The 26,734-nt window shown below is 41.6% G+C and overlaps 1 protein-coding gene across 1 annotated transcript; it reads right to left on the minus strand.

The window, feature by feature from the left end:
* Nucleotides 1-8,199: 8,199 nt before the first annotated feature.
* On the minus strand, nt 8,200-25,817 carry ASNS (asparagine synthetase (glutamine-hydrolyzing)). Its single transcript, XM_071429050.1, has 12 exons — nt 25,679-25,817; nt 23,705-23,987; nt 20,175-20,412; nt 18,536-18,721; nt 18,128-18,229; nt 15,981-16,108; nt 15,099-15,225; nt 13,667-13,773; nt 13,226-13,326; nt 11,344-11,425; nt 10,936-11,091; nt 8,200-9,622 (listed from the first exon to the last, which is right to left on the minus strand). The coding sequence occupies exons 2-12, from the start codon at nt 23,951-23,953 to the stop codon at nt 9,413-9,415; spliced, it is 1,686 nt and encodes a 561-aa protein (XP_071285151.1). The 5' UTR covers nt 23,954-23,987; nt 25,679-25,817; the 3' UTR covers nt 8,200-9,412.
* Nucleotides 25,818-26,734: the final 917 nt, after the last annotated feature.

Raw genomic sequence — 26,734 nt, forward strand, 5'->3', positions numbered from 1 at the left:
CTCCAACAGGTCCATGTTCTCCCTGTGCTGGGGAACCCAGAGCTGGATGCAGCACTCCAGGTGGGGTCTCACCAGAGCAGAGCAGGACAGGATCACCTCCCTCTCCCTGCAGCCTGCCCTGCTTTTGGTGCAGCCCAGGATGGGGTTGTCTCTCTGGGCTGCAAGCTGGGTCATGTTGAGCTGCTCTTCCACAAAGAGCCCCAAGTCCTTTTCCTAGGGCTGCTCTCAGTCCATTCCCTGCCCAGCCTTATTTGTTCTTGGGATTGCCCTGACCCAGGTGTGGGAGCTTCCACTTGGCCTTGCTGAACCTCATGAAATTCACACAGGTTCACTCTTCAGACTGTCAAAGTCCTTCAGGGTGGCATCCTTTCCCTTGAGAATGTCAGTGGCATTACCACAATTTACCCTAGAAGGAAAGGCTGAGCCAAAGGCTGTCACCAAAATAGTCTTCTTTTACATGTCAGTCTAGTTGAATGGTTTCAATCTGGCATTTTAAACAACTCATTTTAATTTCTGATGGCAAAATAATGTCAGATTTGTGCTAACCTGGATTTTGGACAAGTTTCAATTTAGCATTGATTTATATGTTTGTATAGACATATATTCCAAGCTAGAAATAAAGCAAAAACACCAAATGACATAGCCTGAAATATTTCAACTGACTCTACTAACAATTCATTAAAAATCCCTCCTCCCATTTCAGTGCTGGCAGGGATGGCTCAGCCAGGCCATGCCACCCTGGGGCTGTGGGATGTGCCTGTGCAGCAGCTCCTGGCAGAGGTGGAGGTGCATGAATTGCACACATTGCAGGCATCCAGGCCAGCTGTCTGCTCCTGCCACAGACTCACTCCCAACATGTCCCCACAGGCATCCTGGGATCCTGGAGACACAAAGAGGAATTCTGGTTTTATCTGCCTTTAGTCTTAAGCAATATAGTCTGTAGACTATTGAGTACTTCAAAGGGAGTTTTAAATCATTTCTGTGGTCTTTAATCTTCCTTTTAGGGCTCCACTGGCTTTTAAACACTTTTATGTGTGGGACAGCATTGATTGCAGCCCCAGGCCATTCCTGCCTTGGACCACTGGGCAGTGCCCACTCTCCAGCTCCACTGCAGGCTTTGGAGAGGCTTTCACTGAATCCCTCACTGTCCCCAACAGCCAGACACACTGGGACACAGGCTGTGCTCTTTTTGGTGGCAGCAGACATCCATCATATTGCACAAGCCAATCAATAACACTGCAGCAAGGGCATCTGTCAGCAAATGCAAGCAAGCTTTAAATAAAGCAATGAAAGTCTTTCTAGGAAATCAGCACAGAGAGTAAACCCAATGCTGATAATTGTTCCCACTGGGAATGCTACAGGCAGTTTGACATCACAGCCCACCTCCAACATGCTTAGCACCCTTTTTGCTTATTTTTTCCCCTAGAAATACATCAATCATCTGCATTGTGACATGTGACTGCTCCTCTGTAGGCACTGTCTCCCCTACACACAGGCACTCCCCTTCACCCAGACAGTGATGTTGAAGACAGCTTCTCAGAAGCCTGTCTTGCCCAAGAGTGACACAGAGGGCCAGCAGCTCCATCCATCATCTCCATCTCTGTGCTGTTGCATGGAGACTGGTTGTCCATGGTGGAGATACAGCCAAATTTACCCTGGCAAGCCAAAGCCAGAGCCATTGCTCACAAACCCTGCCCATGAAACGGGGAGCTGGGAGGGGGTCTGGCCCCCATACCTCATTTCACCTGGGGAGCTCAGGCTCTGCAGCTCTTGGCTAATTCTGAAGCAAATCCATGCTCTGTTCATGCCAGGAGACTGGTATTTTCCAACAGCCATTATTTAAATGCAAACTTTGTCCCTTAAATTATGTCTCCAAAATGATGGCTGACTGCTTTATCATAGGAGATACTGAGCAAGTCCCAAACGTTGGTAATGACCAAATGCTCTTCTGATGAGCCCAAGCAGTTCCCTTAGCCATAATGTTATACACTGCATGGACAAACATCTCAGAGTGACAGGACAAGAGCACACAGGGCTCCTTCCCCAGCAAACAGCCACCTGCAGTGCCAGATACAGCCTCACATCCTCGTGTTATCTGCAAAAGAGCTCACCTCCCTTTACAGAAGATAATTGTTATTAAAGAGCATAATTTTTTAAATTTTTGGTTTTGGTGTTGGCAAGTGAACGAATATCCTTGAACCCACATCTTTCATGGAAGAGAAAAAGACACTCTGTGCATTATTCTTTTAATACTTTTGATAGAGACTGAAACAATTGTCAGCTGGAGAGACTGTGTGAAAATCATTATGATATTTATTTAAAATCATCACTGCTCCATTTCTGGTAGATATCTGATTTCTGTCAGAATAAACCATCTCAGAAACTCCTTTTTAAAGAGAGGTATATAAAACATGTGCAAAAAAAACATCACCTCTTGTTTTCTATATCCATCTACAAATTACACAATGTTCCCACTTGCTGCATATGGAAGAAATTAAATGTGAACAGAATGTTAGACAACAAAACACTTTATCTCTCATGGTGCTTCATGCTCTCCCAGAAGCCTGGAGGGAGGAAGCCCAGCAAGGTGAGATGGCTTGGCCAGAAGTAACAACAGTGGCTGAGCTAGAAATGCAATGCACACCATGTACCCAACCAGCCAACTTCAGTGCAAAGAAACATCACAAATTATAATGAATAATGTTAAATGCTAAGAAAATATTTGGGGGGTGGGGTGGGGTGGAGGGTGGGGTGGAGTACCTTTTCTTTTTTTTTTTTTTCTCTATCTAAACCATTTCCTATATTTCTCTTTCATCTGTAAAAGAGTTAAAGGATACACCTGCACCAACATATCACAGAAGCATTTAGATTGAAAAAGACCCTTAAGATCATAGAGTCAAACAAATGAAACAATGGAGACACCACCCAAGGCAAGAGAGAGTGGAACTGTGTGAAGCAGGTAAAGAACTGCATAAATTCATGCCTTATATTCTCAGTCACAACTGGAGTGCCTCAGTGCCAATACATGTTAATACACCTTCAACATTTTATTTTCATGAACTAGTTAGCATTAAAAACATCTAGCTGAGTAACAGAACATCTTTAGTCACAGATACTCAATTTTAGCACATAGAAATGCTTTAATTTTCACTATAATAAAACTCAGACAGCAATAGCCACATTGTGTTTCTGTGTACCAAAGCAATAAAATTCGAGCAACATGCTCTGGAAGCAAACCTGGCCTGGAGAAGATACACACTAATTACTGAAAGAATGTGTATGTACAGTGTAGTTATTCTAAGACTGCATTTTAAAAAAATATTATGCAGTGAATTTTGTGACAGTGAATTTTCACAACACCCAGAAGACATCTCAGCTGTTTTGTGAGACTTGAGCATTTGCAGCTTGGATTCCCACAGTACTAACTCAGCCCAAGCAAAACCTGCACCATGTGGGCATGCACTACAAACCTCACCAAAACCGTACACAGGCACAAGACAGCACTTCAGAGCAGTTTCTTGAAATACAGCATAATGAATTCTGATGTCTGCAGATGGAAACCTGTTTATCCACAGCACATCTTCCCCATACTTCCTCACCAGCCCAATTCCAGCTTGAGGAAACAATCAAACCTTCCTGTCCTGCCCTCCCAGGCTGCCAAAGGAGTTCCAATTAGTGTCAATTGGGATAATAGCTCTATTTGCATTTTTAAGCTATTATTAGCAAGTTGTCAGTCAGCCAGTAATTTGTATCACTTTGATATAATGAGTATTTAAATATTTAAAAGGAGAATGTTCCTTTCTACCACCCCCTTCCTTTTTGTGCTAAAATAATAATGGTTTTAATCAAAAGTAATTTGTATTAATATACATTTTGCCCCAGGTGTTAAAGGCAGTCTTCAAGAGCAGTGGTGAGAGATGTTAAGTAATACAGTTTATTAATATAGACAATTACTTCTATCCTTGAGAGTAGCAAAAATGGAGGCAGCTTTTACAACCAGAACAACCTGATTCTCCTCTTGGCCTCTGCAAGATGATTATGGTTTAGGAATTGAGGTCAGTTCAATTAATTTTATGTACTCAATGTTATAATTTTCTAAAGGACTATTTTGGACTCAATTACTTTATCTTCTCCTTGATGAAAATTCATCAATTAAGCACCCTGTACCACAAAGACACACATTCCCCCCCAAAAAAAAAAAAAAAAAAAAGCATAAGACCTCTCTCAGAACATGTCCAGAGTAGGCAAAAGGCTGTGTGTGTTTCCATGTTGCCATTACACCATCTATGATCACTGGGAGATGTTTGTCCTGACAGGGCTCGAGTCTAGATGCTAAGGTATACACAATTCATCCTCACACAGCTCACAAAAGAACTGGATTGACCATTTACATAAACAGGAAATCTTTCCAAATTTATATGATGTACTGCATTTTATAATGCATTTGTATTTTTAAAACAATGCTTTTGAGAAAAAAAGTACCTCAGCCTTTCTGACATGCCCCTGTAAAACTTCCCAGTAGCCTTGAGAGGTAGGAGTCCATGGAGTCCAGCCATGCCAAGGGCAGGGCCTCACACCTGGGTCAGAGCAAGGCCAAGCATACAGACAGGCTGCATGGAGGATGGATTGAGAGCAGAACTCCTTCCCTTGAGGGGAAGGACTTGGGGTGCTGGTGAACAAGCTTGAGCCAGCAGTGTGTGCTCAGAGCCCAGAAAGTTGATGGTTTCCTGGGCTGCACCAAAAGAGGTGCAGCCAGCAGATCAGTGGAGGGGATTCTGCCCCTCTACTCGACTCTGGTGAAACCCCCTGGACTGCTGCACCCACCTCAGCATGGGAAGGACATGGAGCAGTTGGAGCAAGACTGGAGGATGCCATGGAGATGATCTGAGGGCAGGAGTAGCTCTCCATGAAGACAGTGTTGGGGCTATTCAGCCTGGAAAAAAGAGCTTATAGCACCCTCCAGTACCCCAAGGGATCCTACAAGAGAGAGACATTTTAGAAGGATATTTAGTGATAGAACAAGGGGAATGGCTTTAAACTGAAAGACAGTAGATTTAGATTAGATTTAAGGAAGAAATTCTTTACTGTGAGGATGGTGACACATTGGAACAGGTTGTCCAGAGAAGTTGTGGATGTCCCATCCCTGGAAGTGTTCATGACCAGGTTGGATGGGACTTTGAGCAATCTGATCTACTGAAAAGTATCCCTGACAATGGCAGGAAGGTTGGAACTAGATGATCTCTAAGGTCACTTCAAACCCAAAGTTTTCTATGATTCTATCTTAATGTTCTCTTTGTATGACCTATCTGAACTCCTTATGATCCTTATATTAATCATGGAGGAAAAAGGAAAAAGGAAAACTCCTAAGAACTTCAGAGGCAAAATTAACATTGCTCATTCCCTAGTTTGGTATTGTCTTCTAACTTCCCTAGAACTGACATTTTATACCTACCCAACTCAAATAACTGATTTTTAATATACCTAGTTTTGAATTATCTCTAAATGGAATTTTGAACACCTTCAATACTAATACAATTCAACTCTTAGCTGCCACCTTACCTGCAGCACCAGCATGAGAAGCTCTGCACAACATCTTTTGAACAAGATCAATTTGAAAGCATTTTATTTCATGCGTGGCTTTATCCTTTTTCTAATCAAGTACTTATTAAATTCCACGAGGCTCACGCACAAATCCCAGTGACAATCGTTTGTAAGGAAGATATTAAAAGCAGGGAGAGCAGGAAGGAGCGCATCTTCCCCAGGGATGAGGAGCTCATCTGCACGGACGCGCTAACTGGCGGCTGCCATCTGCCGGCTAGGAAAAGAAAATTTTGTCAAAAATTAGGGAAATTGTCCCGGAAGCAACTTCCCGATCCGAATTGAAGTTTTGACAGATTCTTTGTGGAAACGTGGCTGCCTCTTGGCTTCCCGGGACACAGACAAGGGGCGCAGTCAGCCCCGACTCGCATGGCAGAAACACAAAGGCGGGCGGGCTCCAGGGCAGCCAACATCTGCTCGTGGGGTGATTAAAAGATCCAAACCTGAGATAGTGCTGGAAAAAAACTGGTTGCCCAGCTAGTTTTCTCCTGTTGAGAGAGTTTCCAGGCACCAAAAAGTGGCACTACAGAGAGGGGTGGGTGAAATATCACAAACAGGTCTTGGAAAGCAGCTGTTAATGTACCACTTCCCCCAGCTACTACCCCTACCAACTTGCAGAGAAGCACAGCAGCAGTCCCTTTACTGGGAACAAGCTTTTTAAATAAAAAAAAAATAAATTACTCCTTTAAATGAAAAGAAATTGAAATTATTCAATTAAAGTAAAAATACAATTCTGCGCATTACCTGCATCCAGAGACAGGCTTACACAAAACTAAGACTTTCCAAACTACAGCCATTCTGTCAACCACAATATCGATGTAAATACATAAATAAAAAGCAATAAGGCCCAAAGTTCCAAAATGAGGGACTGTGAAGGCATGATGCAGGTGACTTGTGTGCTTTGGCTATCCCATGGAAAGGCACTGAGGAACATACAGTATAATTTTTACAGAAATAAGCAGCCTCTCCCACAATTCAGCTGCTCTCTCCTTTGGAGACACTGTTCTGTAGCCAGCTCAAACACAGGCTTATCTTGTATCAAATCCTCTTTGCACAACTTCTGTTAATGGGAGCCAAAAATTAGGTCTCTATCAGAAAAAAAAATAAGTCCACCCCTCCAAGACTCTCAGACAGGCTGCTTTTACACTTTACTGTGGTTTTAAACAGAGTTTCAAAAATTTTACCTGATTTCAAACCATCCCACATCAAAAAACTCTGACCAATGGACTCAGGGTCCTAAAGTCCTGCCAAGTGCTCTTGAATCTTACATGCTGGTTTGTACTGGGGAACTTCTCTAGAGAGCCACTGTCAGGAACTCTGGGATGTGGCACACCCAGGGAGGCTCCACACAAGCAACCAACAGGAGGCTAAACCAGCACCCAGGCTTTATTAAAGAGATGAAGGGCATGGGGAGCACCTTAAGCACCTGGCAGGTCTCAGACCCTGCAGTGCTCTCTTTGGAACTGTTAACTTCTCATTCCTCAAAAGGAGGAAAGATTGCTGTGAGAATAAAATTTAATAACTGAATTGATCCACATTAAAACAAAACCAAACAAATCCACCCCAAACAACAGAGAAAACCCTACATGTTTTTAGCCACTTTGAAAGAACCCTATAGGCTGTCCCTCAGCTCTCATCAGTCCTGCAAGCCAAGCAAATACTCATCCCTGCTTTCCCCAGGTGGACCACTAACTTCAATTCCTCATCCTCACCTGACACAATACCCAAACCAATGCACTCAAGCTGTCAGAACTGTGCAGATTAATTTTATCCAAAACAAACAGAGTGAGAAAAAGAGGCTACCACAGCAGGAAGAAAGCTAGAATATAACTAGACAGCATTGCACCCTGGATCTGCATCCTGTTCCCTCCTGTGACAAACTACAAACACGGCTGCAGCTAGCAAATGGTCCTGAGTAGCTGCATGTTTTTGTCTTTATTTTTTTTTTGTTTGTTTGTTTTGTCTTTTTTTTGCCTCATCTTTTATTTTAAAGGGAAAAAAATAGAGAAAGTATAGTATCACAGAAACCAAAAAGGCTGTAGAATTTCATACATGGAGAAGGAATGAACAGGTTTTACACTCACAAGACCTTTGACAAGGCAGCAAGCACTGTATTGTTCCTGTGCACATTAGCAAAAAGCTAAAATAACTAAAATATCAGTCTAGAATATTGCCCTGATACATAAATCTCCAATGTACTAGGAATTTAAAAAAAAATAACTGAATTTCCTTGAATGCTGCATTGTTGCAGCAGAAAGTGCATTTGAGCAGTGATCCCAAAATATGTTGAGCCTGTTTTCACTTCAGGCAAATACTGTTTTCTCATCACAGACTTGGAAGTTTACAGTGAGTAGTAAATCTTACCTGTACACATCAGTACCCAACCACGTACTCTACACTTCCCTCTCAACTCAAAATATTCTTAACTGCTTCAAAGAAATCCAAAAAGACAAGCACATGGCCTTCAAGTAAAGAAGGCTGCAGGAATATATTACAGACAGCTCACAAGTGCTGTGGTGCCACCAAAAGGTTTCAGTAAAGTTTCTGGGATAGAGACTCAAATGCAGGATTACAGTGGAGCAACAAACAGACACCCAGTCATTTTGTGAAGGTTTTAAATCAGAACAGCTTATATTTAATCTTTTAAATAAAAAATGGCTTTGGTTTCCTAGTCAAGAGGGACAATAAAGAAGACTTGCTTTCATAAAGAGCATGATGCTAATCAAGTCAATCTGCAGCACACGTATGTATTTCTTGACCACCCTTATACTTAAGTTACCTTCACAAAAGTAACCCACACATCTAAGTAGTCAATAAAAAGTAATCTTGGGTAAAACTTCAGGTGTTTTTTCAGTAGAGTATCAGAAGTTCTGCGATTTCTGAAGCAGTTTTCCCCCCATTTTTCCAAGGAAGGCATCTGATCCCATTGTTGTCAGTGATACTTTCTCCAAAACACAGCTGACCTTTCTTCATCATACAGGTGGGAAAACTCACAATAAATGAAAAATTTCTTAAAATACTTACTCATGCAATTTCCATCAGACTGATACACATCACCCAGTTAACACTCTTATTTTTTCAAGAATAATAAATACATTTATAAAAACTGAAGTCCTTGAGTTAGAAACAAAGACATAACTTGGCTTCCCTTATCCATTCTGCTCTTTGATAACAGTCACAGTATCTTTCAACTGATGGTATATTTACAGAACAGCTGACTGGTAGCTTCCCACTAACAAATAAGATTGCCATTCATATAATTCACACCCAGGAGCATCTCAATAAACTCTAGAAAGCATCTCTGCATAGCTAGGAATATGTAAATACTTTTTGAAAACTAGACCAAGGATTTCAGGAGTGTGTAGAAGGATATTCAGAATAGAATAATATAGATACTATCCAAGTCCCAGGAACACAAATCACCAGATAGCTAGAGTCCAACTCCCCTTTGCTCAGAGCGTCAGCGGCAGTTTGCATCAGCCTGATTCAAGTCCTCAAAACAAAGCTCACATTAAAATATATGTAATGATTTCAAGGAAAATTAATACAATCAAGGTTACATAAGAAACAGAGCTGTCAAATAAAGTAGTCCCTTATCCAGAAAGTATTTTCCCATGAATTACAAAGTTTTGGTACAGCAGCATAAGTTTTTAATAGTACACTAACAACAGAGAGCTTTCATTTCCAATAGCACTGTCAAGGTACATCTTAAAGATGATTTAAGCTTTATGTTTGCATAATTTGTTTGATTTTCTTAAAGCACAGTGCACACAAAACACTTGCAGCACTTTTATTCGAGGATTATTGGAACAGTCTATTCTTGGGTAGCTGACTTGTAATGTTTCAATGTGCGTGCAGAAGGATCAGTAGCTTTAACCCATCTTGGCATCCAGTAGTGGGGCAGCCAGCTGCTCCTCCCTGGGTAGTGCTTTTCAAAGATCTGGCGGTAGTAATAACTTTCTTTTGTTTTAGGAGGATTGAAAGGATATTTCTCCGCTGCCTTCTCCAGTAAAAGGTCATCAACCTACAGACATAAGCAAAACTCAAGTTAAGCTGCAAATATCTTCAACTTTTAAAGACACACAAGGATTCACCAACCACTAAACATCCACAGTTTTGGGAAAAAAAAAAAGTCTATTCTAGAGGCACAGGTTTGACAGGTCAAACAAACCTGTGTCACTAGCTCACTTGATCTTTACAAATACAAAAATGTATTTCCTTCCAGTGCTGTTGGTATTTCTCTGCAGGAAATGTGAAGCCCATTTCTCTGGGACACAACCACCTTTGTTAGTAAGGTCACAGACACTTCTTTCCTACCCTTCCTTTGCTGTGAAACAAGTGCAAAAACTTAAAGCAGTCATTTTGCCAACAGGCTTCCTAGGCTGTTTTTGTAGCTTGGGGAAGAGTTGGCTGTTATAACCAACACCAATAACCATGCTCTTAGCAACAGAAGACCTGGGATGCAGAGGCAAAGACACCTGCAGTTGCTAAGTTGGCTGAGAAAGGAAGGATAAATAGTTGCACCAGTTGAGGTAATTTCAATAAGCAGTTTTGGCTGCCATCACGCTGTTTAAATTTTCATGTCTGTGAAACAGATTTGCTGCTCCTACAGCAGTACAGGCTCAAACGGGCAGCAGAACACTGCTGCCTGACCCAACTACTTTCTTTCCTGAGGAACCAGAAAATGGGGAAGAAAGCGTTGGTGGTAGGACAGACAAGCTCCCATCCACAGGCTTGACTACATGTATTTCCATGTAACAGAGCTCTGGTGTAAAGATGGTGTTATTCCTTCCTCTCCATGATTAAACTACCTCTGCACTCCAGAGAGGATTATCCTTTGTACAGAGTCAAAATGCTGTAAGTCTTCACTGGTTAACAATGCAAGCAGAGGCTTTAAAAAGCAAAAAGGCTTAGCTAGGGATGGCTTTGAAAAATGAATGATGCAAACAAGAAAGTACATTATAAGGTCATTATGCTGTTACTCAGCTGCAGAGTAAGTTCATGCAAGTGCCTTCAGCTGAAGCAGTTGCTTTGCCTGTAACCCAGAAATTGTGTTTGTTGATATACAATCTAATTTGCAATCCAGACACTTAAATGATGTTCATTTCCTTACAGTCATTTCTGGCAGGGGCTAGCATTTCTAACTAGGATCACAATGTCTTCAATCAACTCAGACATCGAGAAGAACATTGATTAAGGTTTGTCTTACTCCTGCACAAGTTAACTCAAGTTAACTGCTGCATCCTGATTTATTCTCTCAACTAAGCCTGTGAGCTGCCTCCCACTGGCAACCATATCTAATACACTTAAGTGAGAAAGGAAAAAGTGGTATTCTACCTGTTGATCAATGTAGTCCTGAAGAATGGAAAACCAGGATTTCTTTACTGATGCTATACCATCACTGAAAGCTTCTTTGGGTCTCCAGAGAATTTCTTTGGGAAGTAAATTGGAATCTTCAAAGGACAATCTTAAAAGGTATTTTTCAATTCCATTCTGTTTGCAGAACAAAAAACAATGTCATGAGTCTCAGGAACTGCAGTGCAAAGATCTGGATTTAAACACTAATGAAATGGATTCTTCTCAAAAGTTTTGATCATTAAATGGCTCCCAACAATTCAATAAAATATTTAAGAGCATGCTTGACTTTGGGTGGAGGACTTCACCATTGAACTCAGCAATCATGCTTAGAACGTGTATCAGTGAATTTGTAAACTTACATTTGGATCCAACCCTAGTTTTATGTACCTTTGGGATTCGCAGTTCTGCTGGCAGAGATAAATAATAAGAAGTAAACCGATGATCCAAAAATGGGACTCTCAGTTCAAGGCTAAGCAGAGGGAATAAATAGAAAAGATACTGAATTAATCCAACAAGTCATCTACTTACAAATTCCACAGCAGCTAAGCTTTCCCTGTCTTTTACATAAACGCCAGGTTTTCTGCTTTTACTTGGAAGCAATTTCACTTGCGCATTTACAACTACCTGAATTTAATTCACCAACTTGTGAAGTGAGGTGTATGGTCTACACAGACTAAAGACTACGATGTTTTCTAATGCCATATGCCTTGAATTTACAGACTATAGTCCTATGGGATCTGCAAAAACCATTGCAACATGCATGCAAAAGCACATTCTAAAAAACCCTCTTCCTCTCAGAGAACTACAAGTTGCTCATTAGGATTTGTATCAGCATTTGTAAACATATCATAGAACCAAGCAAGGACTTCTGCTGCCATTTCTGAAATCCACATTTGTTTGCGTTGTCAAGAAACACCAAAAAGGAGCCCTACAGCATTCACACAAGTTCTCTCCTATACCAGTGATAGATACACACATACAAAGCCTTCCAGCTTTTGTATACCACAGCTTCTAAGGACACAGAAGGCAACAAATAAAATGACAGTAACTGCATCCTGAGCAGAAAGGATCCCTCTCGGTGTGTCTGCTCAAGAGACATTATGCTGTCCAGCTTCACAAATGAAAGGAAATGTTATACTGCATCCTAGTAATTTCATTGTCTCTTTAGTTTCTACTCTGATAAAAAGTTTCAGCTACTTCAGGTAATACCCACCTTACAAAAAAAAAAAAAAAACCAAACAAATTAACCCAATACTGAGTATTCAGTAATCAAAAACTGAGGGCTCAGTTCCTCCATATAGTAACAGGATTTGCACTGCAAGTCTTGCTTTATAGTTATTCTTGTTCCTAACTGATAAGCGTAGTTTCATCCTTTCCTCTTTACTATTAGTTCTTCTCCCTTTTCTCCATAAATCTGAACTCCTTAAATTCTGTTTTAATTTGTTAATACGAGGGTTCTTTCTTCCTAACAGTGCTGTGCAGCAGGTCCAAAGAAAAACAAAAGTGGCCAGCACGTGATATTAAACAGCCTTCAAAGTGTGGTGAAAATTTTCAGCACAAAACAAATTATAATGCAAATGGCAGGTCTCCTGCACTAGTAAAGAGAAACACAAGAAAATCGAGAAAAGCTGGGCAAGTCATTTTGTGGCAGGATCAATATACAACAAAAGCCTCCCAACAGGTAAGTTGTTTGCTTTGCCAAAGATACCATTTTTTCTTACCTACAGACAGCTTTCCAACATTGTTCTCGGTTTAATTAATGTATTTCTTTTAGTAAAATGTTTCTGTTGAGTATAACAATACTATTTTCTACAGCACTCAATTTGGAGATTCTTCAAGGTATCAGTTACACAGACTGTATCCTAATATCTCTTTATTACAGACAGCTACCTAACGCACATACCTTTTTCAGTATGTTGTTTTAGTTCTGACAATCATCAGATTCAAAGATTTCTCTTTGTCTAAACCTCCAAAGACCTCAAAGTCAAATACAAGTTTTTCTTCCCTCCTTAACTCTGAATATTTCTATTTCTAATTCACTGCTTCTGTAAAGACCAGTACAGTCCTAGACAAAAAATATTTCAGTTGGCAACACAGTGAGCCCTGTAGTCACCGATCAGATTAAATTTGGCAGCGTGCTTTACTGTTGCTCAAATTCCTTAAGCCTACAACTTCATGTTGGCATACAAATCCTCAGTAGTCTTTTCCTGCCTAATCTTCTTTTGCTTTTAAATTATGAGTGCTCAGCATCCAAGGGAATACATTTTACCCATGTGCTGCAGTAGTTCTGTCTGCACGAAGGACATCAAACAGGTAGAGCTCCTTCAGAAGCCTCTCACTCTCTTCTGCAGCTTCCTCAGGAGATGGTGCCTGAAAACAAACACAGCATGGAGCACACAGGTGGAACACAGCTGCACTGAGGTAACCATTGCTGGCTGTCCTGCATGTGAATTGCAGTGATCACCAAGTGATCTCAAAACCAGCAAAAACTATATACAAGAAATAACAGTCTCAGGAACCACTGAAGATTAAGAAAGTTATTTTTAGGTGATTAAATCCCTTGGATTTTATGCCACCCCAGAAGAAAAACTCAACAAATATACAGTTAAGACAACTCTCAAACATCACACCTCGAGGTATCACAGATGTTCTGTTGAAAGGCAGAAAAAGCAGCTAACTCAAGGGCATTCTGTATAGTGAATATATTTACCTTATGGAAATATATATATCCTTGTGTCAGCTCATCTGATCCTTCTCCTGAAAAAATGACCACACTGTCTGTTTTCTTCCGAATATATTTGGAGACAAGATACATACCTTCAAAAAACAAAATTATAAAGTTATTAAAGCACATCTACATACGTGGTACTATATGCAGCTAGTAGTTTAAAATTTAGCATTTAAGAAATTTGTGTCCTACACTTCCTTCTGTAGCAAAAAAATGATGTAAAGTAGCATCTTATTGTTACTCAAAGCCACCAACAGCCACACTAAGTTGGTGCTGCAAATATATCTAAACTGTGTATTTACACTTGGCCCTCAAAATATCAGAAAGATGTGTCTACTGGGAACACTGGAGGATTCCCATGGGAACAGAGAGAGGAGTTGTTCTAGCTCCATTTAAAATTAAGTGCGTGATTAATTCCAGCACAGTGCTGAAGAAACCCTCTAGCCTTGGGGAAAAGCAAAAGTTGCTGTTTAACTCTCCACCACTCTGAGTTGAACTGGATGAAGCCCTTTTTTCAATTTCTTTTGTAAAGAATTTTTTATAAAACAGAATTATGCCTTTCACTCAATGCATCTTTCTGAATGGGACACTTTTACAATGAAAGTATTACAAATCTAAAGAAAAGGATCTAGTTCATTATTATACTAAGCAGCAAATTTAAAAAAAAAGACAGAAAAAAGTTTTAGTAAAATGCTTTAATTTTTATAGAAATGCATTCATTATTACATATTGCTAAATCCAATCTTCACGGAGGAAATTCCACTCAGAGACTTCAGTTTTGAAAACTGTGTTGCCTATTTGGCTTCATATCTCCTTTATGATGACACAAGATTAACTGGGTAAAATGCTGTAGCTTGCATTACACAAAAGGCCCCATTGGATTAGGGATTTTCCCCTCTCATCAGGCTGGGACTGCTTTGTTAGAAGCTGCTGCTGACTCCCTTCACTTCTCAGATTCAGGCATACATTATAAGAAACTGTGTTACTAAACCTGCTTTACCAAAAGGCAATAAGAAATATTTCACATTAGTATCAAAATTATGCAAGGAAAGGGTAACTGTGATTTGCTGTCAGTACCTCAGAAAACCTGTCAATTTCCCCCTTCCTCCAAGGTACATACTTACTAGAGCAGAAAACTTAGACCTGCAGATCTAACATTTCTTCTTCATGTAACTATTGCTTTTCATCTCAAAGCTTCAAGAACAGTTCTTGACAGTTGCTTTGTGAGTCAGGGATTTGTAAATAACTGCTTTTGCCTCAGTGTGGTATTACAGATAACTCTGGGTACCAGAATTTTGGAGTCCCAGTCCCCAGATTCTGTGCCAGCTGGGGGATCTAATAGATGACCATGTAAGTTTGCATAAAATTTTATTTGGGTGATATAAACCAAAGATTGCCATTAAAAATATCTTACCAATAGAAGCTCTGATTGTTGTTATATCGTAGGTTTCCAACGAGAAGATAACCTCCTCTATTGCCTGAATCCCCTCTTCAGTATTAAGTATTACTTCATGATGTTCACTGCCTATATGTGCTGCCACCTGTTTGCAAAAGGTCAAAATAATGCATCACTTTTCAACTAAAACATTTTATAAACAAACATTGTGGTTAAAGCAAACACATTCAGTGAAAGCACCAGCTCTCTTCTACTACAATGAAAATTATGACATTAGGCCAAGGAAAGCCATTTCTTAGCAGAGCTCTGACTTGCAGTGGTATGCTCACCAGAGAGAACATAGTCTTCTTAATTACAGTGTTCAATCATGATTGCAACAGACCATCCAGCTGCTTGCCTAAAATGTTAACAGAATCTGTAGAGGCTCTAAATATTCCAGATATCTGCCCTTAGGAGAAAAACCAGCATCACAAAAGTGATGAATGCCTGCTTAATACCCCAGATGCCAAACAGTTTGTACAAAACTTAATAATTAACTTACAATACTTAACATATATACAAATGCCTTAGTATAGGAACCATAACAGTGAGACCTACCCTAAAACCCAGAGGCAGAACTGAGACAAGTCCAAAGTACTATCCTTTTGACAACAATGCAAGAGGACTCTGTCATGAAAGTTTTCCAAATGCAAGAGAAAATAAGTAAGGTTCCAGTTGCCTCTTTTGTAAGATTAAGCAGCAAGTGTTTTACTAAATGATTTACTGCAAACTGACTTACATCATAGCAATAAATGAATTTTCAGTGTTATTATTATTGCCATACCATGAAGTTAGCACCATTAATATACACTGTTTAGCATTCAGTAGCTCAGAACAAACTGAAAGCAATGTTTAAGATACCTTTCTGGCAGCAAGTAAGTCAGGACTGTTTTCCATTCCAATTGCAAAGGTTTGTAATGGATAATTGATGTTGATTTCTTTCATCAGTTTCAGAAGAACAGCAGCAACCAAGCTGGAATCTAAGCCCCCTGCCAACAAAACAAATCATCTGATTAGGTGTTTGAATGATGCTTTGCTTCCCCCTGAAGGAATCTAGATACTGGAATCCTATGAGTGGGCTTCATTTTTAAGCTGTGTAAATACAAGGTACTTCTCATACAAGTGCACATTTACCTCTGTTAATAAAAGAATCAGGCAACTTTAGTGGAACATTGTCAGTAACAGTTATCAGTACTTTTGGTGTCAGAAGCATCAGTGGAACTCCTTATTTAGGATAAACAGGAAGTACACTGAACATATTGTAGTACTAGAGAATATACCCCTTCTCAGCTCTACTAAAATGGGATTTATAGTCTCCATTTTAGAACCACTCCCTATCTTCCTTTTACCTACACATTTGACAGTCAACTGATAGGACTATGGATTTTTTTTTTATTTGTTTGCTTAAGTAAAATAACAGAATGCTTCATGTAAGGGTTCCACTCCATTCTTTTTTTTTCTCTCCTCTTCTTTCTAGAGAGGAGTGAAAGGATTTGAACAGGTTTGTATAACAAGCAGAAAATAAAACCAAGAGATGCACAAGCTGCCTAAATGTACTCTAAGGATCCACCTTCTAATTATCATGAACTATTTCTGCTAATCCTTGTCTAGTTCTGCTTGCTGTTCTCCTATAGAGTACTGAGCAAAACACAGTACCTGTTTGTCCACATCTGCCTGCAGTTCTGACAAGCATGAGGCAAAACCCTTTTCTCTTTGTTTCCTATAGTCTGCATGTATTTTTTCAGCTAATTGCATTACCATAAATTCCCACCCTGATCCCCTTTGTGGACATGCTATCTTAAAAAAAAACCAAAAAAACTATTTCCTGTCAAAATTACATACAAATTCTGAGTAAAGGAGAGCCCAGAAAACAGAGTGCTCAGGATGTGGAAATCAGGAAAATAAAAACCCAGGTTTTCCACTGTGACAGTGAAGAATTCCCTCTATGATTAGAAACAAAAGCAATTCTCTGTGATGTTCCAAGCATACACAAATTGCACTGAGATACTCTGGTATCATTTATATGGGCACATAGTTTTGCTTCCTGCATGTGCATCTGAGGAGCTGCTGACTGCCTTCTAATTTGATATTTGAAATTTGAGGTTTAAACAAGCTTTTTTACTGAAACCTTCCAACTCTATGTATTTTCCAGTTTAATTTACCTTCTTCCTACTTTATATGATTGAACAGTAAAGAAATGGTCCAGCAGTATCTCCTGGCCACTTCTCTCTCATTCAGATGCACATTTAATAGGATTCATGACAAATGAGTGTAATTACTGTTGTAATTAAAGTGAATGCATGAAAAGCATTCCAGAACTCTAACCACAAGTACCAAGTGCCATACCAACACAGGAAATAAAGTGTCAGACCCATGGTTACAGAACCTTATCTCTATACAGTACCTCTGTAACACTGAACCATCAGATCACAGTAGTGACCAGCTAAGTGAGTGAACAACTTCCTGTACCACAAGCTGTTACCTTATCTGCAAAAGAGTGTAGCAAATAATTTTGGTCCAGATGGTCTCCTGTAATATGGTAAATTAAGGAAGTTTAGGATGGAGACTAAAGCACAGTTGGGAAGTAAGAATTCTCCTGCTTCTGAAACATGCCAAGGCTTTATTCTAGGTTCAATCTCCACAAAGTTAATGTAATAATTAAATTTTCTTTTTAGACCAACCTAAGCATAAATCTCATGTATTTAAGAATATTGAGTGATTTTCAACAGGAATACTATATTTATTTTTCTTATTTAAAAATGCTCAGTGTCTCAATAAACCAAGATCCCAGCCTAGAGTAAACTTAAAAAACATAAGACTTTCAAGATACTTGTAAACTGGAAAACTATTCCAAACTAAGAAGTTCTCTGTTGCCTGTTCTAAAAAGCAAATGAAGATTCAGATCACTCCAGGTACATTGCAGCACAGCCAATATACTTTCCTTTAACTACTAGAGAATGGGCAAAAGAGAGAAAAGGTACAGAATCACTGTGGTTCTTGCTCCTTACCTGACAGAAGACAACCAATCCTCCTGTGAGCCATCAAACGTTTTCTAACAGCATTTTCAAAGAGAATACGGATGTTGCTTTTCACTTTGTCAATGTCAAAACCTGCTCAGAAAAACGAAAAGGGTAAAAAAGTCCAAAAAGTGTTACTTAGACTTTGCTGGATGATGCTAATTAGGAAACAAAGATATTTGTCTGAATCTCCTTTGATAACAAGGATACTCAAGTCCATCTTTGTAATGACTGCCTACAAAAACAATTCTAAAGTTCCCACATTTTAAAGGTTCTTACAGGTTGGTTTTTTTTCTTAAATAGTACTTTTTTAAACCAATCAATACAAATTTTACATTCAAAGATTATGGTTTTTTCACTCTTAAATCAGAGTAAGTAGCAAAATCTTTGCTGTACTACCTGAAGGCAGAGCTTCCACTGTATCACATGCAACATGGAGTGGTTCATCTTTACAGCTATGAAATTTTACTAATTCCACTGATGCAACCTTGCCAGAGGGCTTTAAGTCCAACACTTCATAATGACCCGGAAGAAATGGCTCCACTTTAGAACATAAGGATGTTGAATGCTTTAAGTTGATAAGTCCTACACATAAAATGGGAAAAAAGAAAAATGTCAGAAAAAATGTTCTTGACTTAAAATGGTTAAGCCATCCCTCACTCAACAGCCACTCTACTAAAACTATATACAAATATTTTCTCCAGATCCTAAATCTGGTATTAAAAAAAAAATCCTTCTGGGTCATCATCAGTCCTGGCCAGAGCATGATTCTGCTTCTGGCAGGATGTACACATAGATCTGAGCCATCTCAAGCTGAGGCAGATAGCAGAGAAAGCAAAGTTTTACTAATTGGCAAGTAGCAATTTACCCCTGTGAGCACTAGGAAAAGTACATTTCTAACTGACTACATTATGGCCAGGTCAAAGTATAATATGTTTAGGAGAATTTGAATGACAATTATTAACTTATTTTGTGTTTAAAATTAAGTATAGTCAAGCTAACAAGGGGTTTGCAATAAAACAACATCACTGCAGTGATTGCTTAATTGACATATATTTAGTGATTTCAAAACTCATTGGTTCTAGACTGACTTACTCCACTGCCAAGGTATAACACTTACAGCCAAACCTCATTTCCATTCCCCCTGTGAAAGAGGATGTTTTGCACCTACTGGTCACCTGGATGCCCCTTGAGGACATCCTCAAAAGGGACACCGAGTTGCTGTTAGAGAGAGACTGGTAATTTACTGTGTTAAAGGACACAGTCTCCAAAACATTCACTTCCCTTCTCTTTTCACAAGCAACAGAAATGGTGCAACACCTAGTATTACTACACAGTACTATTAGAAGAGTCAACCTACATTGGAGTCTGATAATAAAATAGATATACAATACATGGGACAGAAATAATAATGAAAGTCAACTTTAGCCAAAGTGCATTTTAGGCAATACACTCCCTTTTGACACTCTTTGGATTTGTTTATGATAGCACCAGGACTAGTGATAATTACTTTAAAAGGGAGAGCAGTGATGTGTCATCTCAAAGAAAAAAAGTCATCATCAAATAAAGTATGTGATTCTGGGAAATTACCCAGTGCTGCAGTAAATTTCAGTAGGGTTTCAAAATTCTTGGCTTTTACAGATTAGCAGTTCTTGTGGTATAATTACCTAGTTCACTATGTAACACCAAGACCAAAGTCTAATATTATTTATTGTAGCATAAGTCTAGTCTAAGTCAATAGACTACATTTAACTGTGGCCTAACATAAAACATCTTGAGTTCAATACTGCTAGGACTCCAGAACTCAAAAAACTCTAGTTAAATAAGCAAGTTATTTTAGAGATATTAAGGACAATTAAACATCTTGGCTGTTTTTATTTTAGTGACGTGTAGTTCTTACGTTAGTAAACATAGCTGATCTATTACTGAACTTACTGTTCATTTTCTCTTCACACTAAGAAGAAAAGCCCAACAAAGAAGTTTGCCTCCCAACAGAAATACCTGAGATTATTTAGGCACTAAACACAACTGGCTTTACCTTTTGCCTCAGAACAGACACCCAAAAATCCATCATCAGTCAGCACCTTAAACAGTGGTCTGACTCCATAGGTATCTCTCGCCAGAAACACTTTTCTGTTTGCAGTGTCCAGAAGGATGAAAGCAAATACACCATCTAGCATGGATGCTGTTTGTTCTATTCCTCCTCTGTTGTATAGATGAAGGATAACTTCACCATCCACTAACGTTTGATAGTCAAATCCAAACTGCTTCTGCAGCTAAAAAAAAATAAAGAAAAACATAAATAAACATTTGCAAACATTGGCTGCTAATTAATTGTTCCATAACAATAATCTTCCAAGTAAAATCACAGTTTAAAAGTTATATTAATATTTCTGCCAAAGAAGGAAATGATACTTTTGTGTTCAAAGTTGTACTGGGTATGCATGGCCTGGCTTTGGTAGTGGAGGGACAACAAGGGTGGCTGCTGTGAGACACTGCCAGGAGATCTCCCCACGTCTGGCAGAGCCAAAGTCTGGGCTGCAGGACAGACCCACCACTGGCCAAGTCAACCAGGAATGACAGTAATGCCTCTGTGGTAGCATATTCAAGAATAAAGAAAAGTTTTTGTGCAGATGTCATTGCGGCCAGAGAAGAGGGATGTGAGACTGCAAGGAGAGGAACAGCCCTGCAGACACCAAGCTCTGTGGAGAAGGAGGGGCAGGAGGTGCCAGAGCTGGATTCCCCTGCAGCCCATGGTGCAACCCGTGGTGAGGCAGCTGCGTCCCACAGCCCACAGAGGATCACGGGGATGCAGAGATCCACCCACAGCCCATGGAGGAGCTCCATGCTGGAGCAGGTGGATGCCTGAGAAAGGCTGTGAACCCATAGGAGACCCATGCTGGAGCAGGTGGATGCCTGAGAAAGGCTGTGAACCCATAGGAGACCCATGCTGGAGCAGGCTCCTGACAGGGATATGCAGACCAGTGCAGAGAGGAGCCCATGCTGGAGCAGGTCTCCTGGGAGGGACCTGCAGACCAGTGCAGAGAGGAGCCCATGCTGGAGCAGGTCTCCTGGGAGGACTTGTGACCCTGTGAGGGACCTATCCTGGAGCACCCTGTGGCAGAGGGACCCACACTGGAGCAGTCTGTGGAGAACTGTTCCTGTGGGACAGACCCATGCTGCAGTAGCTTGTGGAGGACTGTCTTCCATGGGAGGGATGCCACACTGGAGCAGAGGAAGAAATCTCCTTTAGCAGTGGCAGGAACATCATGTGGTAAACTGACCATAACCCCCATTTCCTGTTTCCCTGCTGGGGAGGAGATGATAGAGCTTGGGAAGGAGAACGTGGTAAAGGGAAGGTTTCTTTTTTCAAGACTTATTTTGCTTCTCATTACCCTGTTCTGATTTTGTTGGTAATAAATTTAATTTAATCTAATTTCCCCAAGTTCAGTCTGTTTTACCCATGACTGTATTTGGTGAGTGATCTCCCCCAGCCCTTAACTCATGAAACTTTAGCTGTATTTCCTCTCCCCTGTCCACTTTTTGGAGGGAAGCTTTGGTGGGTGCCTGGCATCCAGCCGGGGCAACCCATAAAAAAAATTTTACCCAGGATCATCTCTTTGGCAATTAGACTGACAATGCAGTCTGAAGCAATTCACGTTAAGGCAAGTTTTCAGGGATACACTTCTGAGATGTCAAACTGCAAACCCATGACCCTGGTCTTCAGAAGCACGAGCCAGCCATTGTGTAAAAAAAACAGTGAACAACTCAAAACACATTGATATGTGCAACATCTCTGCACAGTAAAGTACTTTGGAAATAAACTTTGGTTTACTTATGCAGTAACTGCAATTCCTCAGCTTTTTTTATGCAGAGAATTTCCTTCTGCCTAATCTTCTTCCATTCCTCAAACTATTCCTTTCACTCTGCCTGGGCATATAAAATGGGAGAGGAAGAAATTAGCTGTCAGATTTAAGTCAGATCAAATATTCTTCATGTTCTGGTGCTACTCTTAATAGTCTTTTCAATACATATGAAACAGAGGGAAAGAAAGGGCTTCACTAAAACTCTAACAAGCCAAAAACACCCACAAAACCAATGCTTTAACATTTTAAGTTCCTTAGTTTTAATTGTTACTTATGGGTAACAATTGGCAGCCTCAGATCAAACTGAGTCTATGTAAAAATAATTAAGTCATTGCCCTGAGGAAGGCACCTGTTTCACCATTGATCCTTTCTTAGGTAGGTTTCAGCCACAAGCTTGAAAGAAAAATCTCATTATAAAGAAAGAGGGTACATAATGTAATGACAACAACCAAACAAATTCCTGTAGGTGGCAATGCAAGTGTTGCAAATTAAGGTCCCCTCAAGACTGTGTGTAGCATGACTGAGAATAATTCTTACTGTTTTCAACAGCAGAAAAACTACAGTGCAAAACACTGCAAGTAATACAGACTGTTGGTACAACAGATTTCACATGTACTGCAGGACAAAGTCTCCCCCTTCAAACAGCCAGATACTTGAAGTCTGGGAAAAAGAATGAAATCTCCTGGCTATTCAGTCAAAGTCCCAATGACATTACTGATGTCACTGATGTGACTGACAGCAGCCTGACCTGACTTAAAAAATGTGACATCAGAAATGCTATAAAATTAGCATTAGAAGTACTATAATATCTCAGATTATTCAAACGTTTCTGATGCTACCACATTTAGTATGGGACACATTTTACACATTGATTCAGCATGATTCATAATGAGACACAGTTTTAAGCTGCTTTTGACATCAAATTCGGATGATCTGAATCATCTTGCCAATAACGGGCAGCATGGACATCTCACACGGGGACTGAGGAACACTGACAGTGTTTAGCAGCAGCATCACATCCATCAGAGACATTTAGCACCTTTAGGAACTATGTAAGAGTTGCTACTTGTTTTGCACCTAAGAGACTTAGGGGGCTCTCAAAAACCCCACAACAAACCTGACTTCTGCTGCAGACACCTAAGGACTTCTGTGGCATACTGGAAACACCTCTCCAAGGTTTATTGCTTTTTATAAATATGTAAGCATGTATACTATGTATCACTATATCTTAAGGGACATTTCCCATCTAGATTGAGAGGTAATAATAAAAATGCAATACCCAACGACTTGGGAGAATGACGACCCAAAACAACTGAAGAGCAAGACAGACTAAAAGCATTTGTATTATGAAGAGGGAAGAAGGGGAGAAAGAGGCTTGAAATTCTTCTCCCCAAGAGATAATGAAGAATGTGTCTTAATTTTCAACTGAACAAACCTGAAGATGCAAGTACTTATTGCCCTTCTTGTTAATTAAAACGTGATTTTTCAGTATTAAAGTATGCTGCTAAACAAGCTACCAGATTTACAGCTCATTGAGATAATTTACCTCCTTTTAAATACTAGTTCTTTGCTAACTTCCCCATTTCTTTTCTGATATTCTAGTCCAACACATTTTAAAGATGTTTGAATATCCACTAGTCTTGAAATAAAAAAAAAAAAAAAAAATTTTTAAAAATTGCCTTACCATGTACACAACACTTACCTGTTTGAAATTGTAGATTTCTCCATTGTAACACAGCCACAGGTACGGGAATTTCTTCACCCGGATAGGCTGCATCCCATATAACTGATCAACAACTGCCAGCCGGTGGAAGCCAAAGCAGCAGTTGGTGAAACCATTGACATTCTCAAAACGAAACGCATCAGGACCTCTGTGTGCTATCTTCATGGCACTGAGACACTGCACAGAAAGGCATTCATCGCTCCCAAACAGGGCCCAGATCCCACACATGGTGAGGCTCTTGCTCTAGCTGCACGTGGAGAACCTGTTCAACAGAGACATGAACACTGTAAGCAAGAGCTGACACTTTGTCCTGGGTCTGGCTGAGAGGGAGTTCATTCTCCCCTCAGAGTGCTGTGTTTTGTGCTGGCATCACAGCAGTTTTGGCTACTGCTGACCAGGGCTCACACAGCATCAATGCAAGCCAACATTTCCCCCTTATCAGAAGGCTGGGAGCGGGCAAGACCTTGGAAGGCAATGTAGCCAGGACAGCTGACCTAAATTATCCAAAGGGATATTCCATATCTGATGTCCGCCCAGATAAAAGACTTAAGGGAAAGGAGCATAAAAGGCAGAGCAACTATTGTGTGTGCTGAACCCCGCTTCCCAGGAAGCGGCTGGACATTGCTTGCTGATAGGAATGAGAAAATAAAGTCTTTATTTTTTCCTTTTGCTCGTGTATGATCTTCATTCTTCCTTAAAAGTAAAGTGCCTTTATCTCAACCCATAAGGTTTTTTATTTTTCATCATATTTTCTTGCCTCTCATTCCATCCTGCTGAAGAGGGAAGTGCCTTGGTGAGCACCTGACATCCAGCCAAGGTCAACCCACCACACAGCTACAAACCACAGATAACAGATGTAGGCTAACACTCACTTAACTGCCGAGAGGCCTGATAAAAAGAATAGCAGACTTAACCAACATGAAGTAAAACCTGCTCAAAGTACGATAAGCAAATTTTAGCCAGCAAGGAATTAGGTTTAAGTTTTACCTTTAGATACAGCAAGACTGTCTATGATTTTTTTTATTTATAGAGCACAAATAGAACAAATCATTGCTGGTCACAGAGTATGATATGTTGAAGTAACATTAAACATCCTTTTAGTTTGTCGCTTTTACATTTAAAGGGGGTTTGTAACAAAGAGGGACGCTCTTTAGCAAGACCTGTAGTGACAGGACAAGGAGGAATTGTTTTGAACCCAAGGTTTAGACTGGAGTTCCCCATCGGCAGCGTGGCAGGCCCAGACGGCAGAGGTGTGGCGGGAGCGGAGCGGGGCTGCTGCGGGGAGCGGGGCTGCTGCGGGGAGCGGGGCTGCCGCGGGGAGCGGGGCTGCTGCAGCCCCGAGCTCCCCCGGCCCGCCGCAGCCCCGGTGCCCCGCAGACACACACAGGGGCCTTGCAGTTCCCCGAGCCCGAATTCCAACAGAGCACGTGCGCCCCAGCTGGGCCCTCCCGATCAAGCGATGTCGCTGGAGACATCAGCCCAACGCGGCCTTTGGGCTGCGGTTCAGGGAGCCACACAGCCCACAGCTCCGGGGACACAGGGGATGCAAAAGCGTGCCAAGGGGAGCAGGGCACAGCACAACACTGCTCCCCTTCCCACATCTGTCCCATCTGGGCATGCGATGGCGCTGCGACCTCAGCCTCAGCACATGGAGCTGCGCTTTCCCATCACCTGGAGCGTCCTCCTGGTAACCCGCGGTCTCTGGGTGACCGCGGGCACCCGGGGCAGGTTCCCCCCGCGCGCACCCGCTCCCCCCGGGCCCTTCCACACGGCCGCCCCTTCCTCCGGCGGCTGCCGCGCATCCCCCCGGGCTCGCCGCTCCCTCGCCAGCCGGCGGCAGGAGGCCGAGTACCGCGGCAGGAGGCCGAGTACCGCGGCCGCTCCCCCGGCCGGCAGCCCCTCCGGCCGGCGCTGCCCGCCGCAGCCCCGGCCGCTCCCGCCCCGCTGCCTTACCCGGTGCTGGCCGCCGGCGCACGCAGAGCCGCCGTCCGCGCCGCGCCGGGGGACGGAGGAGGCGGCCCCGGGCGGCCGCGGCTCCGCCCCGCCGGCAGCTGCTGTTGAAACACGCCGCGGAGTTTCATCATGCGCCTCCCTGTGCCGTGCCGTGCCGTGCCGTGCCGTGCCGTGCCGTGCCCGTCGGCGGGCCGCCGCCTGGGCCCACAGCCGTGCCCTTATCTCCGTGTGCCGCCGGCCCGGGCTGCCCGCGGCGGGGCAGGAGCTCGCAGGCCGAGCACCGGCACCGCCCCGGGGCGCTGTGGGGAAAGCGAGCCCCGGCAGGCACCGCTGGGCGCTCCGGGTATCGTGGGCTCAGGCGGGCGATCTGTAGCTCTCAGAAATCCTGTCCCTGCAGGTATGCTCCGAGCCCTGCCTTGCGTGGTGTGCAGGGAAAAGAGCTAAGGCGTTGCCCTAAAGCTGCTTTATTTGGTCTGGGAGAGTCGAGTCCATGCGAAACTCACACCTTTGGAAGCATTTGCCGAGGATGTACGATTTTTCTGTGCAAAACTAAGTTCTGAATCATGGCCACGATGAGTAAAACAGGATTTTGGTGCTTACCTGAACTTTGTTATTGGACAGTTTTGCCTATTTGTCTTTGAGAGTGCTAAAATAAATGAAATTCAGCTCTGAACATTAGGATGTGAAGTGTTAAACATAAACCCTAATTCTCCACCAATACTTCAAGAGAGCAATTGGTAATTTGCATGCAGTGTGCTTTCATAGCCAGCTTTAGTGGAGTTACTGTAAAACTGCAGTACTGTGCATAAAGTTCTTCAGGTCATGCAGTTTGTCAGCAGTAAGTGTGGTCTGTGTATAGAATTTCAAAAGGACCTTTAAGAAGCCATTGAAATGATATTTTTAGGCTTCAGAAAGAAAAATGTGCTGAAGCATCCTGTGCGTGAGAAATAGACTCCAGTGCTGATCAGGAATAGATGTAGGATGTTTCTGTTCAGCACAGCTTCACCTGAACACAGGCAGAACACTGCAAATGCCATGTGTGCAGCTCCAGAGCTG

This window comes from Agelaius tricolor, unplaced genomic scaffold (assembly GCF_023055355.1).
Source record: "Agelaius tricolor isolate 1412-34295 unplaced genomic scaffold, bAgeTri1.0.p SCAF_6, whole genome shotgun sequence".
NCBI lineage: Eukaryota > Metazoa > Chordata > Aves > Passeriformes > Icteridae > Agelaius > Agelaius tricolor.